Source organism: Squalius cephalus (genome assembly GCF_949319135.1).
Source record: "Squalius cephalus genome assembly, chromosome: 15".
Taxonomy (NCBI): Eukaryota; Metazoa; Chordata; class Actinopteri; order Cypriniformes; family Leuciscidae; genus Squalius; species Squalius cephalus.
In genome coordinates, this window is record NC_137136.1 from 4,371,976 (window position 1) to 4,391,921 (window position 19,946).

Genomic DNA, 19,946 nt, shown 5'->3' on the forward strand with positions numbered 1-19,946 from the left:
ATAAAAAATGTGGAGAAAAAAAAGGTTGGGTTTGTCCATATTTGACCCAAACAATTTTTTAGAGCTGTGTGTAAAAATTGTTTTTTGCTGTTGTAAAACCTAAACCTTTAATTATTTATATTCTCCACTGTATATAACTTATAAAAACGAAAGACCACGTCTTCCAATGTTGGTGTGTAAATGCAATACACACACACAGGTGTGTTATTCAACAGCAGAGTGACCTTGAGCGCGTGAGAGACTCGAACAGCGCTGCATTTTTGGCCTATTTGGCTTGCCATAGCGGCTCTACGCCCGGCGCTGCATGCAAACCAATGAAAATACACGGAATTTTCTGTTTTCATCCAAAGTGTCTGCCATCTTTCTGCTTCGTACATGCATCGCTCTCTCTGATGCTGTGCAGCTGATATAGTGTTCATGCATTTGCCGCGTCCAGATCCGGAGAGCACACATGCATGGCCGTCATTCGTGCAGCAGACGCCAGAGAGAGAGAGGGAGAGAGAGAGAGCGAGATAGAGCGAGAGAGAGCCGCTAACAACATCACGGTAATCAAAGGTGAATCCGGGACAGAGAGGAAACACGCCGATCTGCTGATCTCACGTGCATGGCTTCAACGTTCGGCTGTCGGACTCTCAGTAAACATGATGTGAATTACAGAATGCATTTCCGCATGATCAACGAACAGCAGGTGGAGGACATCACCATCGAGTTCTTCTACAAACCACACACTATCACCCTGCTGACATGCACCGTGCTCAGCCTGATGTACTTCGCGTTTACGCGGTGAGTGACGCACAACCCTAAAGCCACACAAAGAGTTGCAATAACGGCATGTCACTATAGCAACACGGCATTTCAATTCGAGATCTGTCTTTGGTGGCTTTTAGTGCATGTTTGTTGTTTTGAGGTCACCTATAATGCGTGTGTATTTCTAAAGTCGACGAAAACGATCTTCTATCGAAGTGCGAATATCACTTCCGGGAAAACGGACAAAAATATTGATGACGTCATCGTGCACTCGGGGACATTTTTTTGGTTCAATAAAATGCTTTCTAGAAAGACAATGTCCCTCCCCCCTGATACCACCATTTTCTATAAGTAAGGAAGTAGCAAATCATGGTTCATGTCTGTGATGTAAACAGGAGACTATTGGTTATTCACATCATAATGTATTCATAGGATATTTAAACTAAGTCGGCATGAAACAGAAGTTGCAGTAATCTTTTCTTCCCTATTGTGACATATCTAAATGAAACGCGAAAAAATGTAGGGTGGTTCTGTCCATCAGAAAGAATTATTGGATGGTTGTGGTTTGCTATTGGTGGATCTCATGTGAGTGACAGGTTGCTTGCCACGCCCTCGCGCCAGTAAACGCATCATCAGAGACGAGATGAGCTGCAAGAGGGAGGGGAAGTTATTCTGAATAAAGATTGGCACATGATTAAATAAAAAAAACAGTAATGATGTGCACAGATTAATTATTAATAATAAATACTGCAATATTCCATAAAAAAAAAAAAAAAGAATTGTCAATTTAAATTTTATGATGGTCATGGTGACTTTAAGTTACAGCTGGCAGTTTTTGGCCTTTGTATGGTCTTAATGCATATTACTGGTCTTTAATGTAAACAATTGCTCTGTGCATTTGTATTTTTTATTACAAATATAATAGAACCAATTCTCCTCCTTGCATTTTTCTTTTCTTCTGATATTATACATGGATGGATGTATGTCACAATATGGAAGAAAGGATCCGTTACTACGTTTTATTTCATCATTACATTAAAGGAATTTTTGCAACTGAGCACAGGCAGAATACATGGAAAATATTTGTTGAAAGCAGAAGTGGTAGTTCTCCTTAGTTTCAGTTCCGGAAAAGTTAGTTCTGGAAAAAACATTTTTCATGCTTTTGTTTTGAAATTTTAAATAAAACGACATTTATTTATGTGATGTGGCTGACTATGTGCATCTACTGTTTTTTTGGTGTGTGAGGTCGATGGTGAAATAGAAAGAGGAAGATCGTCTGTTTGTGCTGGTGAATTTGAGTGTATGACCACATGTTTCCGTTGCAGAGATGATGGAAACCATGACAATAACCTGTGGGTGGGTCTCATCCTGGTCATCTCGTTCTTCTTGATCATCAGCGTCCTTGCCTTCCCAAACGGTAAGAGTCTTGAACTCGGGCTGGTATCGAAAAGCTCCAAGTGTTTTATGATCATGGTCACATGGTTCTGTTAAGATTCATAACTAAGGCTGCATGATATTGAAATAAAATTGATATTGCATTGCAATATGCATTAGTGAGATCGTGCAGGCTGTGACTTAATTAAATAAAAATGTCCTTACCTACTTCCGAGCGAAGCGCAACATCTACACATCTGATATTATGAGCTGCATGCGTGTAAATGAACACAGTGCTGAACTTAACTCTGAAACCGGCACTGCATATTTTTATTTGCTGCCAACCCATCAAAATAAAAAGTTGATTGGTTACTGTTTAAAAAATGAAGTGATTATTCATCAAATTCAAATCAAATGATTAATTATGAGTATTGTAATTTTACACTAGAATTAGGCCTGTCACGATAACAAATTTTGCTGGACGATAAATTGTCCAAGAAATTATTGCGATAAACGATAATATTGTCGTTCTAGACTATTTTCATCTAATATAATGATAATGGCATAATAATGCAGGTACACATTTTCAAAGATCTATAAACTTTTATTTCTTAAGAATATTAAACATTGAAAACGGAAAAAACATTTTAAAAATCCACAAAAAATGAACAAAACAACCAAAAACAAAAGCAATGGACTCTCGTTGTCTGTTAACAAAAAAATTCACTTGAATAAATACCAAAAACAATAAATAAAATGGATGTAAACAAAATTGCACTTCAAAAAATATTAAACATTAGGCTTAGACATAAATAGTGATACATTCCATTACAGGCAAAACTGCCGGTTAGGACCTTTGTAAACAAATAAAAAAAAAGCCTCAACAGGATACCACCGCATTTTGCACTGTCCTCCTGTTACTTTGTCGACTAAACAAACGCCCGAGTGATTGTGTAATTTACTGTCGGGGAGACGCGCTTTATTGCGTGTATATGCTACACACTGAAAATACTTGGTTAGGATTAGGGGTGAGGAGTGCACGTGTGTATTACACGCCATAAAGTGCGTATCATATGCACGCAAAAACTATTTTTGGCGTATAAATGGCACGAGAAATAACATTCGTGGTATAGATACGCATTTTCATGAGATTGGGCTCGCTGTCGCTTTTGGCTTTGAAACCAATTCCATCTTTTTCTTTTTTTTCCACTCCAACTCACAACTAGCGTCTTTTCTCTCTCCCGGCAGTCGCCGCAAGCAGTCCCGCCGGCGCTTTCCCATACAAAGACCATGTGACTGACAAGCGCCGCGGCGCCGCCACCCCACCATAGACTGTAAAAAATACCCACACAAAGACCATGTAACTGACAAGAGGGTTCTCCTCCTATACGCTAAAGAACCAAGAGTGGTCATCCAGTCTATTTGGTAGAGAGAGAGAGAGACGAGGAAAACCAACAAGCATGCAAATGGAATTATCGCGGCCGGAAAAATTATCGAGCTCATTTTTTTTTATCGTGCGATTAATTGATTTATTGACTATCGCGACAGGCCTAACTAGAATAAAATAATTATTAAGTCTTTATTTTTTTTTGTTTTACAGTACCATTATATTACAATATTGTTTTCTTTAAGATTTTTATTTAATAATCACAATAAAATCATAAGGTATAATCCACGACTAGCTGTGCATTAATCTATTTTAATGCACGACGCAGAGGCAAAGAACCATGGATTGACTTTTATACCATGGTTATTTGCCAGCATTGACAACTTCTGTTGTAATTGATGTTTGCCGAAACTGACAGTTGTTTTTGTCAATTATGGTTAGATCTAGCGTTCCTCCTGCTTTCAGTAATTTTCCGCTTTTTTTAATTATTAATTTTATTTTATTTCATTTTATTCTATACCGATTAACTCCCCAACAAATTCACCTAACTCGCTCTACAATGATTCATTCTTTTCAAATATAGCTATTTAAGTCATCTGGTGAAAAATCCATTGTTTCTTCCATATCGCAATATATTTCACAGAAAAACACAATTTTGCAATGTCATGTTTTTCCAGTATCATGCAGCCATATTCATAACTCTCTTATAACTCTATTCATAAATTTCTTTTCAGGTCCGTTTACTAGACCCCATCCAGCAATATGGCGTATAGTGTTCGGTGAGTGGATCAGACCAGACGTGTTTATGTGACCTTGATGGCCAATTATGAAGCTTAATGATAAACATACACTGTGAGATGCTTTTTAAACATGAATTAATGATGAGGTCGTGTCTAAGTGGTTGAATTAATGGGTTCATGTAATTTTCCACTTTCATCTTTTCTGAAGTGCATGTTTTATGTTGTTGTACAGGATTGAGTGTGCTGTACTTCCTCTTCCTCGTTTTCATCATCTTCCTGAACTGGGAGCAGGTGAAGTCTGTCATGTACTGGCTGGATCCCAATCTTCGCTATGCCAAACGGGAGGCTGACATCATGGTCAGTGACATTCAGGGAAATATGACTCAGTTTTGTTGTTAAAGTAGTAGTTAACCCACAAATTAGTATAATGTCATTATGATTAAGCCCTAAAAAGGACAAAATATTTTCTCTTCTGTCAGAGAGGAACCATTGTGTGTGTATGTATGTATATATATGTATGTATGTGTGTGTATATATATATATATATATATATATATATATATATATATATATGCACGCACGCAAGCACACACACTCACATACACACAACATATTTGTATGGTTTCTCTCTGGCAGAAGAGAAAATATTTTGTCCTTATATATATATGTGTGTATATATATGACTTTTTCAAAGTTGTAAATAAAACAGATTATTGTAGTGTTTTACAAGAAAATACTATTTAATACTACTTCAAAATTTCACATTTAATTAAATGTTTTACTTGCCTTTTCTTTGTGATTAACTATGACATTTCTGAGTGAGAATTGTTTCTACTCCAATTTTTTTCAGTGGAAACAAAGCACCTCAAACTCAGTTAAACTTTAACTAAAATTTCAATAATAAAAAAAAAAAAATCATTCAAACTCTCCATGAAAACAATAATAGTATCTCAATGATACTAAAATAAGTCACAAATCTCAAAATGATGCATTACGTTCAGTTGAACTTTAAGTCCACAATAGCAAATTTAAGCGAGTGTTAAACATGTCACTGATGTCCTTCTGGTGTTGTGATGATTGACAGGAGTATGCGGTGAACTGTCATGTGATCACATGGGAGCGAATCCTCAGCCACTTTGACATCTTCGCTTTCAGTCACTTCTGGGGTTGGGGCATGAAGGCTCTGCTCATCCGCAGCTACGGCCTGTGCTGGAGCATCAGCATCACCTGGGAGCTCACCGAGGTAAACCTCTGCAACTCATGGGATTCCTGCGGCTCATTATCTTGTTTTGATGCATTGCTTCACATATAACATGTAGTGGTGGGCGGTATACCGGTTCATTACGAATACCGGTGTTTATTTTTGTTATTATATACATTTTTTATATACCGCAATTCCGGTGTATGGGAACGCGGTGCAGCGCAACACTTATTAGGGCACAGCTGTATGTTAGACTGGGTAAACCCTGCCTGATCTCCCGGCGATTTGATTTCGCCTTGCAGCTCAGGATGGAAACCTGTACATTTATCTCTGCTGCTTCCTTTACAAATTTGCAGGAACCAATCACAAACTGGCTTATCCACCTGGCGCGCTATTGGCGGGTTTAATCCAATCCAATTCCAGGGCCGTTACGGCTCTGTGCAATTCCTTTTAACCTCTCGATGATGCTCAATGGCTTCTTTTTAGCAAATGAATCGCTCGAGTGGGTGTAAATACCACAAACTTTCTTTTTTTTTTTTTTTTTTTTTGCATAACCTGCAAAAATCGCTCGATTCCATTGCTGCTTCTGCAAACCGCTGATCAACATGTTTGGTTACACATTTCCTGCCTGGAGTTTTCACGTAGCTCTGCAAAGTACGTCACCCAGATCGTTGGTCTGATTGGTTGAAGGACTATCCAATTGCGTACAGAGTCATTTTAGCTATGCCCGTTGATCACATCTCTTGTGCAGTAGAAAATACATAGCAGACTCCTCAGACCAATGTTCAATCTTAAAAGATTGAGCTTGGTGTGGTGATAGCCAGACTAGCTGTATGTTTTACTAAGCGTGACTGTGAAGATCGATAGGTTCAACTATAATTGATAGCTGTCAAATTATATTACAGTGTTTCCCATACATTGGTTCACAATATCAACACAGCCTTGTGGAAAATCTATTTGTGGTTGGTTATGACATCGTTGAATAAACATGAGCACTGCACGTTTCAAAGTCAAAACGCGGCGCGGGTGTTTTTATATGAATGTATCTGAAGTGAACTGACTGTCTTTATTTTCATTGAATTATCTTTCCTGAGAAAGCAGCGTTTATGAGCGTTGCACTGGTTTGTGTACAACCATTACTGTGGAAACCGCTGTTTCTGCCGCTCCTACAGCGCCTCCTGCTGGCACCTCTCTGTAAACAGTAAAATAGTAGCCTGGCAAGCCAGACCTACATCAAGATGTTAGGTCTGGCAACTCACCATAGACACGGCTCAATTCGAGGGGCGGGATAAACGGCTGTCTTTCAAATTCCCTCTGCACGCAATAGGACAGCGCTTCAACCAACCAGAGCATTTTCCCAACAGCGGAGCTAACGTTAGTTAGTTGATAAATTCAACTTTTGAATCTGGCCGGCAAAACTACGAACACATCTTCCTTTTTTAAGAATGACTTAAGTGCCGTTCTTTGCTCTTTTCTCAAAGAAAAACTTAACTCCAAGTCCTCCAGAGTTGTGGCCAAAGCCGATTCGGAAGACCGCTGTTCGCCAGCAGCAGCTCTTCTTTGTTTTCAAGTAGCAGGGAACCGTCGCAACACTGTCGTCATCATGTTAAGCCCGCCCCGCCTACTCTATACACGATGTGATTGGCCTGACCCAATTTAGGTTTTTCCAGCTTGAAAGTCAACGGAGAGTTGCTAGACTACCCTGGCTGCAAAATACATTTTGCTGCTGCTAGGGTGCGTCTAGATTTCTAGGCTAGTAAAATAGGGCATTCTGCAGTATTTTCTCTCTCAATCAGACGAAAATGTGGTTAGCACCCAGTCACGCTTGAAAAAAATAATACCGTCACCGTGAAACCGGTATAATTTTGAAAAATACCGTGATATGGATTTTTGGTCAGCACTAATAACATGCATCTGATTATAATGCTGTTATGATAATTTGCAGAAGACAATGTATGATAATTCACAGCTAATGAGCATTTGATATTGTTCAGAGTCTGGCTTCAAATAATCGCTCTCATTTTAGCTTTGGTTTAGGGCTGCACAATATGTTGAAATTATCGAAATATCACAGATGTATATATCGCAATATGCATATCGCAACGGCTTGCAATAACTGGGGTCATGAACAAAAGACAAAGAGAAAATCACTCACTGCTCTCGGCTGAATAACTTTTGTAGCTTTAATAAGAATCAGTATATTTTTAATTCATACAGTGAAAACTAAGCAGTGTTTTATTTTTACATTTGATTATTCAGTTTCTGTTGTTAAATAACCCTAATGTAGGATAACCTGAAACCCTGAACCCCGTGGTTTACACTGATGTTAAAATAACACAGTAAAACACTGCTGTTCGCTTTCAGAAGTTTAGGGATGTTTTCTTGTCACAAAAAAAATGTGAAACAAGTATGTAGTTTATAATATAAGTATATTTATTTAAATATATTTAAATATATTTTAAAGATAATTTGTTTATTTTACACACTTTAAGCATTATCGTATCACATATCGAATATTGCATTATTTAATGAGAGATTGCATTTTTCTTCAGTATCGTGCAGCCCTACTTTGGTTCAAAACATAGTTAATTTAGCAATCCCAGAATTCATTGTGAAATGTGCAGTGAAAAACAAATCATCCAAGATGAAGGACGAAGTGAGAATTTATCAATATTACTCACGTCATCCTTCATCTTAAATGTTTTTTTTAATATATGTATTGAGTCTGGCTCCAAATTATATAGTGAGAAATATTGCTAAATATAATTAAATATGAATGAATTATTAGTAAGCAGGGCTCTAGACTGAGACCTCTCATTTTGAGACCTTTTTGAATCCATTTTGTTAGAGGTTGCACAAGAGCTGCCTTTTATGTTGCATATGAGAAACATAAAACATCAATGCAAACAAAAGAGAAACGAAACCGCTCTACTCATTTGAGCTGCGTGGACCATTTAGACAGCGCAGCACGAGCTCAGAACAGGTTTTCACTCCATTAATAGCATCTCAGCGAGATCTAGTGTGAAGCGTTCAAGTTCGGCGCAGAATTCTCTGTTATAAACCACAGATATCAGATCAAACAGCACTGACATTGAAACCGTGAGCATTGTGCCATGAACAAACAAGTTCAGTCCACAAATCACCAACATGCACCATGGATTTAATGTAGCAATGCTAACTGTAACCATGGTATTGTGGCAGAAATAGTCTAATGTTTTTACGTTATTCATTTTAGGGTTTGTACAACTTTTTAAGAGTGGAATTCAAGCACTTTTCAAGGATTTTCAAGGATCCAGCACTTCAAATCTCTAAATATTATCCAATTTAAATGTTATTTTTATTAATTTTCACATGTTACTGTTGTTGATAAGTTCTTTTTTTTCCTGCATCTTAACTCAAGCTCAGCGCGTTACTGTCAAATGTAAAATATTATGAGTTGCTGCACTTATTATTGCAAATCAATAGTGATTTTATGATTAAATTACCTTTATGATTAATAATCCCCCCGGTGCTACCAAATCAGGTGCTGGTACCACCATCTGTAGATCTACTAGCAATGTGATACTGTAATATGCATCATAACATGCATCAAACAAAATAGTTAACTCAAGTAGTTTATTACCATATTGTGGTATTTAATTGAATGAATTATAATTTATAACTGAATATGTTAATAAACTACTTGAGTTAACTGTTTTGTTTGATGCATGTTTTCATATTGCTAGTTTGAAAGATGTTAATGGCAAACGCAGCTGAAATCAACGGTGAGTCGAGTCTCTTGAAGAGCACACAATAATACACAAATGTAATCTCTCTGTACAGTTGTTCTTCATGCATCTTCTTCCTAATTTTGCGGAGTGCTGGTGGGATCAAGTAATCCTGGATATTTTGTTGTGTAACGGAGGAGGCATCTGGCTGGGAATGACTGTCTGCCGTTTCTTAGAGATGCGCACGTATCACTGGGCCAGTATCAAGTAAGAGATCTGATTCATTTCAAACTGGATTTTACAGCATTTACAGTGGCTAGAAACTGTGCAAACTGTGTTTTCTGCTGAACAGAGACATCCACAGCACCACGGGCAAGATCAAACGTGCAGTTTTACAGTTCACGCCTGCCAGCTGGACATACGTGCGCTGGTTCGACCCCAAGTCTTCCTTGCAGAGGGTGACAGGAGTCTATCTGTTCATGATCATATGGCAGGTTAGTAAAATTTGCGTCTTAATCAGCCAATCTTAAGAAATAAAACGGGTTTAATTTTGGTTCAAAACCTGATTAATTAAGCATTGTGAAATGCATTTAAGATGGAGGATTCATCCTCTTATATAGTGAGACATATTGATAAATATATGTAAGGGATAATCAACGGCTCGCTGTGCATTCAATTAATTAGTTTTAATACACACCCAAACAAACACACCCCTTCCTCATTGCTCCGCCTCCAAAACACTCACTCTAATCCTAACAGCCGAGTCGGTCTCGAACCCCGATCCCCCTGCAAGCGAGTCGAGTGCACTAACAATGACACTAAACACCGCATTCACTAGCAGTCGTCAGCGCAACTCTCTCTAACTGGCCTCCGTTACACACGCAATCCAAGAGAGGATGTCTGTTTATCATAGCAGAAGCGCATCTGAATAATGCTTCACGAAAAATAAAGCGCAGATGATGAACGAATGACAAGGAAACACAAAAAATTAACACACAGTACACAATAGTAATTACAAACAAGAGTTGGTTGTTAGCTGCCAACAGCACAGCAGCTCCAGATACACAATAGTCGGACGGGACTAGTTTAACATGGAGAGGTGGGGTAAAGTAATTATTACCAGAGCTTCTCTGTGATTTTAGTCCAGTCCGGACAATGTCAGTAAAGATTACGGCGACTTTTACCTTCAGTAAAAAGGTCTGGAAAATTACCTCAGGTAATACTAATTCCGTGCGAATAGACCTGCTGTAAATATGTACGTAAATATTTAGTCATTTCCTGTTTAAAAGTAGTTTTCTGTGGTTTTTCAAGTATGGAGACGCTTGAAAAAGCATCCAGTTGCGTTCTAGACGCTGGGACGAGTCTGTGGCAAAACTCAAGTGTTTCCCATACACCATTCAGATCAGAAAGAAGATCGAAAGCACTTGTTAGAGACACGAAACATCTTTTAGCGTTAGGTAAGTGCCTATTACCGACACAATCCAATCTGAAGTTAATTAATACATCGTTCGACCGGACATAACTGTTTTATATATATAAATATAGGTTATATGTGTTTGCGCACGTGATATCAGGAAGCAGACATAACTCTTTATTTTCAGTGGTTTCTTCCATCTCTATTTCTGCACTCTTTCTTCAGTTCAAATCTCCCTCTTGCTCGTCTCTCTCCTCCACCGTCATACGCGGATACTAATGCTGATACTAATGCTGATACTAATGCGGATACTAATGCGGATACTAATGCGGATACTAATGCGGATACTAATGCGGATACTAATGCTGATTGGCTACACGTTTGTTGTTGTGTCGGCCCTACTAACTTTCAAACAGCGTATTTCAAAAACGACTTACCCCACCTTTAATAGTTAAATAAATAAATAATTCATTAAATACCACATTATATTAATTAACCGTATTTAAAAGTTAAATATTTGAACTTTTATGGTCAGCATAAAAAATAATTACTGTAGTTTGATCGGCTTTTACTTGCTCAGAAATGTGGGTCATATGAGTTCTCTAGAGAGAACGGGCAGTCAGACTAAAAGTGCAGACTCGTTTCCATGGCGATGAAAGCACGCTCTTCATTCTCTATTGTGAGAGAGCGAGGCCGGTCTCTTCGCTCCCTATTGAGGGCCCTTTAAATTGTAATTAAATGTCTTTGAAATGGGAATTCGGAGGAGGGGAGTGTGTTCCGCTTCAGAGACTGTGACCAAATTAGTTGACAACTGAATACTGGTTTTGGTGTCGTGTGAATCTCTGAAGCATAATCTGAACTAACTGCACTATGATTCTTATTACAAATGTAGCTTTTTTTTAATAAGTAGTCATATTTCCACTTCTTTTTGTAGGATGGTTTAGAATAGATCATTGGCCTTGATTTAAGGAGGTCAGGAAACAACAACACCATAAAAACAGAATGACTGCGTACAAAATATGATTTATTTTTTATATCTTCGCAAAACAAATAAAATATGCTTGACAATAGGTATATCTAAAAGTCAGTTTGAAACCATCCATGCATTTCTTTATCAATATTTGCTAGAATTATCAATATTTCTAATACAAGTTTGATGTGACAGTCGCAAAAAAAGGCTAATTAACAGGTTAGTATTAACAGATTAATTCAAATTCATTCTTTACTGAACTTTATTAATTGTAAAATTGCACCTAGTTTTTCTTTTGGTTTATTGTTTACTTTTTGGTGTACTTCTGCAGGTCTGTTTTGTCCCAGTTCTCAAGGGTCATTGGATTTTCCAAAAAGCTTTTTTTTAGTTTTGGTTCAATGCATAAAATAATTTCTCTCTCTTTCTTTCTCTCTCTCTCGCTCTCACTCACTCAAGCTAACAGAGCTGAACACGTTCTTCCTGAAGCACATCTTTGTGTTCCCAGCATGCCATGCTCTCAGCTGGTGCAGAATTCTGTTCATCGGTATCATCACTGCCCCCACCGTACGGTAGGTACACGTATAACAAAATGCCATTCCCAACTCGTTTTACTTCCAAAGTCTGATGTATTTCAGAGTAAAACATGAAAAAATGAAGGGTGGAACTGATTTTTATTCATTGGGAATTGATTGATTTATTGATTTGTGATATAAGCCAAAAAAGAAAAATGTAAATAACTTAAAGTGAGCAGCATGTCAAAACAACAAAGTGGTTCACCACACAAGCGCTCAGGGTCGTTTATAGTAATGATCTTTCAACGCTACATCCACTTATATCTTTATCTAGAGCCAGACGTGCTTTATTTAAACCCTTTCTGTTCAGTGTGTGTTACTTCTCTCTCTCGCTGAAGACGTAAAGCACCACATTAAGAGCTGTGGATGACGCTGTTATTTTAACAACAGTAGCAGAAACAAAATGGATACTTTTGCTAAAACTCTGCAGAAAACGAGAATACAGTTATACAGATGACTCTGGCCGTTTAAAGGGATACTTCACCGATTAGCATTAAGCTTTGTATCAGTAGAAACCCGGTAGTATTTTCGAAGAGACTACAGCCAGTAGGAGGAGCTCGTTCTGCATGTTTTCAACCCGCCCATAGGGGGATCTCACCATAAAACGCCGTCTTTTCAGTTTCGAGTCGACTAGTAGCCTAGTTGTATCATTTCTTCCGATACTGCCCTCTGTAACCGGTAGGCGTGGCTTGGGAGTGGCCTCGTAGGGCACTGAAGCAAGTGCATTCTGGGAGTTGTTGTCTTTCATCCACATGAGCCAAGAATACATTTTCTGGCTTTTCTCAGTCTAGAAGGCACCAACTTCTAAAATAATTTCACATGTCTACTACATAAATGACCCAATTTAAATACACATTCATCTTTCCAGCGGTGAAATATCCCTTTAACTAAACTAAAAGTTTACACGTGTCGCCTTTAGATGTTTTTTCCCCCATACATTTAACATTATTAGTAAGCATATTCAGAGAATTTTATAATAAACAATGTAATAATTTGAAAAATTATTTAGAGATGGCAAAGGAAGACAAAAAAACTAAGTTAACTTTGTTTTGTGGTCATGATGAGAGTTTTGATTATTTGATTATGCACGTTGTTTGTTTTTAGTAGTTTATTACTTAGAGCAAAGTATTTTTCCTGAGGTAAACCTGCACCTCCAGTGTGTTTTCTCAGTCCCAAGGCCTTCTATCTGCCATGCACAAAGTGCGAGAATGTAAATAAATCAAATAAAAAATAAATAGCCTGATTAAAAAAAACTGATCTTACCTTTTTATATTCATATCTGGTTGGGAGAAATATATACTTTTTTTTTTTTTTTTTTTTTTTTTTTTGTAAATATTGGTAAAAATTCTTAGACATCACTGCCCAAGATTCTCATCTTTGACTATTTTGAGTGTAAACAATCAAAATAAAACACTAAAAAAAGATTAAATATTTAATTTGTTTACCTGCATGTCATGTGACCATTAACTGATTTCAGAGAACCATGAGCATGCAAATGTGTTGTTAACTTATGTGAAATATTAACATAAAATCTCAGGAAGACTTCAAGTACATATCTTTTGCTGAATGCTGACAAAGTTTGGGAATCACTCTTCTAAAACAATATGAAGAGAATCGGCAACAAGACCCAGAACATGTATTAAAGGATAATTTTGACTTTGATTTATTCATGTGTACAGTGTACTGATGCATTTCTGTGCTTTGCTCTACAGGCAGTATTATGCGTACCTCACGGACACACAGTGCAAACGGGTCGGGACACAATGCTGGGTGTTCGGGTGAGTTTAAACCTGTGAAAATGACTTGTGTGAAGCCGCCTCCCATGTGGTCCACTGTAATGCACAAGTAACGGAGTAAGTTCTTCAGCGAGCACTGATGTTCATGCATGTGTCACACCAGTGTTTGAGGCAAAAGCCTTGCAGGCTTTTCATTCAAATGAACGTTTAACCACAAACCCGCATGAATGCTTGTGTTCCACTGCAGCGCTTTGGTGGGCTTTGCTGCTCTATTGTTATTAGCGTTATCTCAGATATAAGACAGTGACCTAGATTGTTTGCATTTCAAGTTATCTTGTCACAAACATCTAGGTTAGATCATCTAGACTTCATCTAACATCCGTCAGCTTTACATTGCACAATCAAGGTCCAGTAGAAACGCTCTTGTCTTCTTTCCAACAGGGCAATAGCTTTCCTGGAGGCGTTAGCCTGCATTAAATTCGGACAAGACTTGTTTTCCAAGACGCAAATTCTCTATGTGATTTTGTGGCTCTTGTGTTTGGTGAGTTCCTGCTCTTTTTGTCTTCACTTTGAGCTTTTCATTGCATCAATATGACTCTGATTTCTACTCATTCAGCAAAAACTTGAACGCAAAGCTATTTTTGGCATCTATGGGAGGAGATTTCCTGAAAATAGTCTTTTCAGAAAGTGTTTTTGTGTGAACACAATAGCTGCTGATGTGTAATTGATCGAGTCTTTGTTTCTGTCTCTCATCTGAAGGCTTCCATCACATTCCTGTGTCTATATGGGATGGTCTGGTATGCTGAAAACTATGGACCCAGAGAGAAGGTGAGTCATGGCTTTGTCATCATTTACTCGCGCTAAAAGTATAAAAGGGGAGAGGAGGAGTCTGTAACTATTTAGAATTTTCTGACCCCATTGGCAGATATTTTTCCTTGTTTCTTAAATCATTTTGCATCTCAAGTAAATGTATCTTGATTTTAAGAATGTTATATATTTGTAATTGAAAACAAGAAAGAAAATATTTTTTCCCCCTTAAACAAGACTTGTATGACTTCAGAAGACTTTTGGACTACTTTTATGATACTGTTAGCGGCCTTTCACATATGTCTTTGCATCTAAAAATGCGAGACACAGCGCTCAGGAATGTTTTTTTTTTTAAAAGGCAGCGCTCAACATGAGGGTGTCAAAACGTGCTTTTGAGGCGTATGTAACTGAAATAGCCTGACAGCATCTCTCTCCAAGCTCTTTTTTTTAAAGGGGTGGTTGAATATGATTTCACTTTTCTAACTTTAGTTAGTGTGTAATGTTGCTGTTTGAACATAAACAACATACACGGATTCGCATATCAGTCAAAAAATGCGCCATAAAACATATATAGCCTAAGTCGCACTGGACTAAGTCGCATTTTTTTAGAAATTTATTTCACAAAAAAAAAAAAATTGTTACAGACAGTGCTCCGTTACTGACGTGAGCGCTCTAAAGCGGCACTAAACGAATGTTTTAAAACTTTCACAGAGACCTCAAACTGAAAGCACAAAGCCTGTCTTTAAATTTAATTTCGTTTTGTATTAATTGTATCTTAATTTTAATCAATGTTTCATCAACCAATTGTCTGGATTTAATAAATAAGTAAATAGGCCTATATTAGAAAATAGATAATCAGGACACGGAGGCGCTGGCGAACCTGGATCTCGTCTCATAAATGAACCGAAACTCAGCGTAGGGCTATAAGGTAGCCTATTGCCTCACAGACCTGAGACATATAGATAGCTTTAAATGTCTACTTTTAAGCAGAACAATTCAAAACGAAAGAAAACAGACTGCGCTGCTTATGTAATTCGTATGAAATGTGCATTTCTCTCTGGCGCTGTGAAGATCGCGAGTCGTCAACTTCATCTGTCTAGCCGACACTGACATAAAAAATAACTGTTTTATTAGTAAATAATTAAAATGTCTCCTGCTATATTTTACATATTTGCCTGTTCCTTACAAAACACTGACAGTGGGGTTTTTGACTGTTTTTTATTTTTTTTGAGCAGCTGCGGACAAATTCTTTCGACACACACAATATTACGTAACACTCTGCGCTTATGTTTTAAAAACATAATTTAACATATAAATAACAATTTTTAAATAGCCCACTTAAAGTGGTTATTGCAAATAAATGACTAAATGCTGAAAATTAATACATTTTAAGTCTAGGCCTACTTGTTTATATCAGAGGATGTTTTAAGAGCGAATGAATTCGCGCTGTTTTGAAATAGTTCGTGTGTGGGCACTGTAGTTTTTTTTTATGAGGCTACAGACTATCTACTGAAGATTTAGGCCTAAATAACTGATCTCCCGGTAATATAGTGTCCTACTCTCCCCCTCCTCATGATGATGTATTTGCAGCTGTTTCTATAGAAAAATGCTGTCACTCGCACGAGTGCGCCCAAATATTTTTTCACGTTCGCACGCCGAAATATTTACTCGCATGTGCGAGTGAAATGGGCGCACTGTAGAGCCCTGTTGACTCGCCGTCTTAAAAATGTCCGATACGCTGCAAAAGCAAGATGCGAGCGTAAAGGCGGATTTATACTTCTGGATCGTAGCTACATCGTAGGCTGTGTAGCACGCTTAACCTGACGTGCACCTCTCCAAAAACGCAACAGCGTATCAATTCTACGCGGACCACAAGCGCTCTGATTGGACTGCTAGAACCCCTCCCTCGTACCCTGGAAATCCAGAGTTCTCGCGAGAGCACAATTTGAATTTGCTCAGCGAGTTACTCTAGCATTGAGTAATGATGCTCATTAACTATGCCCTTGTAGCCGAGCTGCACCAATCACATTGGTGTATCTGATATAGGCGGGCCAGAGGTGAGCTAAACAGATGACGACAGTGATTGGTCGTAGTGTTATCCAATTGCGTGCAGTGAGATTTTCAAATGCATGCTTGGTGCTGCCCCTCGAGTTGGGCAATTTCAATTACTTGATGCCAGACCCTTAATCTTTCAGATTTGGGTCTGGATTTCCAGGCTACCTCCCTCGGGTAAAAAAAGAAATCTGCGAAAGCGTCGCATTTCCTCTTGCGACATAACTACGGTGAAAACAAAGATGTTATTTGATATTTAACAACTCAAGCTGCAAAAGTTGCTGTCCATTTCCTGCCATCACCGCTCCTGCTTCTTCGATAACGTACACAACAAGCCGCTTCTTCTTCAGCTTTTGCCTTGATGCTGTGGATTACACCACCAACATGCCCGTGGTACTAGCGGTCTGCAACGTTATACTTCTGCAACAACGCAGAAGTAGAAATGAAAACTGAGGCGTAGCCTATGGCTTAAGTCCGACGCAGAAGTAAATCAGCCTTTAATGGTCATAGACGTCCGTCTAACACGTGTTTACATAGTAAAACAATGTAAAAGTAGCTCATTGGAATGGATAAACGCGTTCTATGTGAACGGCACCTTAGGCTGTGTTTTGTCTCAGCACTAAAAATCATCATCCACTTAAGTTGCATTGAATACAGGCTTGGAATGACATGAAAGAATTTTCATTATATTGTTTCTTCCCCATTATCAATTGTGACCTCAAACCCTGTTGCCTTTTAAATGTAAGTTTAAAAACTGACTTTACAGCAGGCTATACATTACAAGCAGTGCTAAAGTGAATCTTATGAGTTCTGCAATCTAAATCATGATGTTTTGATCTCCATAGAGTTTCTCAGAGTGTGATGACAGCTTTTACTCTGAGCCGGGTGACGCCGTGTCTGAATGCAGAGGTAAACACTAAATCATTCACATCAGCATGTAGATTTCCAGGATGTTAATGGCAGTTCACAGACTTCAGCGAGTCTAACCTGTAGTGTTGTGACCTCTTGTGGAGAACAAGCAGAAGACGCGTTCGTTAGACTCTAATTTAATATTAGAGTACTTTAAATTGCATACTATTTTATATTATTTTTTTAATATATGATAAGTGCATTTGTCACATTGAAAATGAAAGGTCAAGCATATTTTTATTGTGAATTTTGGCAAATGTATTAGATCATCCAGGCAGGGTTATTATTGTTGACTATAAAACTATTAAAAACATGAAATAAGGCTGAAATAAAATATAAATATTAGTCTATATAATTAAAAACCTAAGCTAAGTGAAAGTTTGAAATGTTGCCTCAGCAATAAACCAAAAAAAAAAACCTATAAGTAAAATAAAAATAAATTACACCTCTAAATAGCAATATTTAGAAATAAAAAAAACAGAAAAATAATAAAATGATAAAAACATATAACTAAATTATTAAAAAGTAAACTAAAATGAACATGAAAACCAAAAACATATGAATAAAGTTAAAAGATTATTATTAATGTTAAAAATATGAATAAAACTAAAATAAATAAAATGCATAGTTTACATGCTATGTACAGTATGCATGCTATATATTGCAAAAATTTTAAAATATCAGTATGCAACTCTGAATATATCTAGTGGAGTTCAAATTTTAGGTGTTAGATTTTTCTAAATGTGCATGCATTATAGTTGTGCATGAACTGCTTCAGTGTTTCAACTCACATTGTAATGCAACTGTGCTGTAGGGGAGTTTGAGATGGACGGCACAACTTACTCTTCTACCAGGAAACGGAGGGACTCAGAACCGTCATACAGAACCATCAACGGGGTGGAGAAATGAGTCCGTCTCTAGAAGGCTTTGAGCGTTTTTTCCTCAGACAGGAACGTTTGCACAGGTGTCACTCCTGTTAATGGAGGGAACGTCAGATGACTGTGATTTATGAATGGTGAGATTGTCTCAGGTTTAGTTCGAACATTTCAGATATCAGAGCGCTTTGCAACGCTGCAAAACACTTTGAATAGGCAATACTGTGTGTCCAGTGTTTAGATGGCGAGCTCACTTTACCTGTTGAACTAGAGACTGGTTAACACTTTAGATCCCGAGCAGTGCTGTGAATCACCGTGTTCTTCAGTAGCATGCGTGACTCGGAAGTGTCGTGACTTGTCACTGTATTTTATGTTATCAACAGTGTATTATATGCTAGCGATTTCAGATTATTCATATCATAATGTGTCTACAAATGATGTCAGATCAAGTCAACATTTATTATTTTTACTTTAAAAGCGCGTTCCTGGTCTTATTGTGCATGTTTCTCTGGTGCATGTTGGGTTTTTTTTTTTTTTTTTTTTTTTTAAATCAAACATCATTAAAATGTAATTGTAAAGTTTGGGGATGGTAAGATTTTATGTTTTTGAAAGAATGTTTCTGCTCACCAAGGCTGCATTTATTTTAATCAAAAATACAGTAAAAACAGTAATATTGTGAAATATTATGACCGTGTAAAATAAGTGTCTTCTATTGTAATATATAGTAAAATGTAGTTTATTCCTGTGATCAAAGCTGAATTTTTCCAGTCTTCAGTGTCACATGATCATTCAGAAATCATTCTAATATGCTGATTCGCTCCTCAAGAAACATTTCTGATTGTAAATGTTGAAAACCGTTGTGCTGCTTCATATTTTTGAACTTTGAACAGAAAGTTTCACATTTATTTCAAATTTAAATATTTGTAACATTATCAATGTCTTTACTGTCACTTTGATAAGTTTAATGCATCCTTGCTGAATCTTACAGACCCCAAGCAGACAATCTTACAGACCCCAAACTTCTAAACAGTAGTGCATGTCAGATTACAGAAGCAAAATGGTTGCAAGCATCATTTAATGTTGACTCTATCTAGGAAAGACTGTTCCTGGCCAGTACTCTATCCAGACTGACTAAATGTGTTCACGATTGACATGAGTTGAATGTTTCTAGGTTAAGCTGCTTAAGAATTTAGATGAATGCAGGATCTAATAGATGCACAAGTGTTTTAACACTTTTAGTGGCTTCACTGATGTTTTAATGTGTGACGTTTGTTTTTGGTGTTTCTGCTTCTCCAGTGACCTTCTACAGCTGCTGTCGTTTTTATGTTCTCACCTGAGAGGCGTTTTTTTGCTTTTGCATGTCTGTGAAAATCATCTATATCAGTTTCTATAGAAGCTTGTTTTTTTCATGGGAAAAAAAAATAAAAAAGGTAATTACGGCTTTTTATCTTGCAA

General features: G+C 37.5%; 1 protein-coding gene across 1 annotated transcript; it reads left to right on the forward strand.

Annotated features, from left to right (window-relative positions):
- The first annotated feature begins 206 nt into the window (after nucleotides 1-206).
- On the forward strand, nucleotides 207-19,030 carry ptdss1a (phosphatidylserine synthase 1a). Its single transcript, XM_079893603.1, has 13 exons — nucleotides 207-783; nucleotides 2,073-2,164; nucleotides 4,243-4,287; nucleotides 4,481-4,605; nucleotides 5,333-5,491; nucleotides 9,272-9,423; nucleotides 9,509-9,650; nucleotides 11,997-12,109; nucleotides 13,825-13,890; nucleotides 14,290-14,389; nucleotides 14,608-14,676; nucleotides 17,553-17,616; nucleotides 18,431-19,030. The coding sequence occupies exons 1-13, from the start codon at nucleotides 605-607 to the stop codon at nucleotides 18,523-18,525; spliced, it is 1,401 nt and encodes a 466-aa protein (XP_079749729.1). The 5' UTR covers nucleotides 207-604; the 3' UTR covers nucleotides 18,526-19,030.
- The last annotated feature ends 916 nt before the right edge of the window (nucleotides 19,031-19,946 follow it).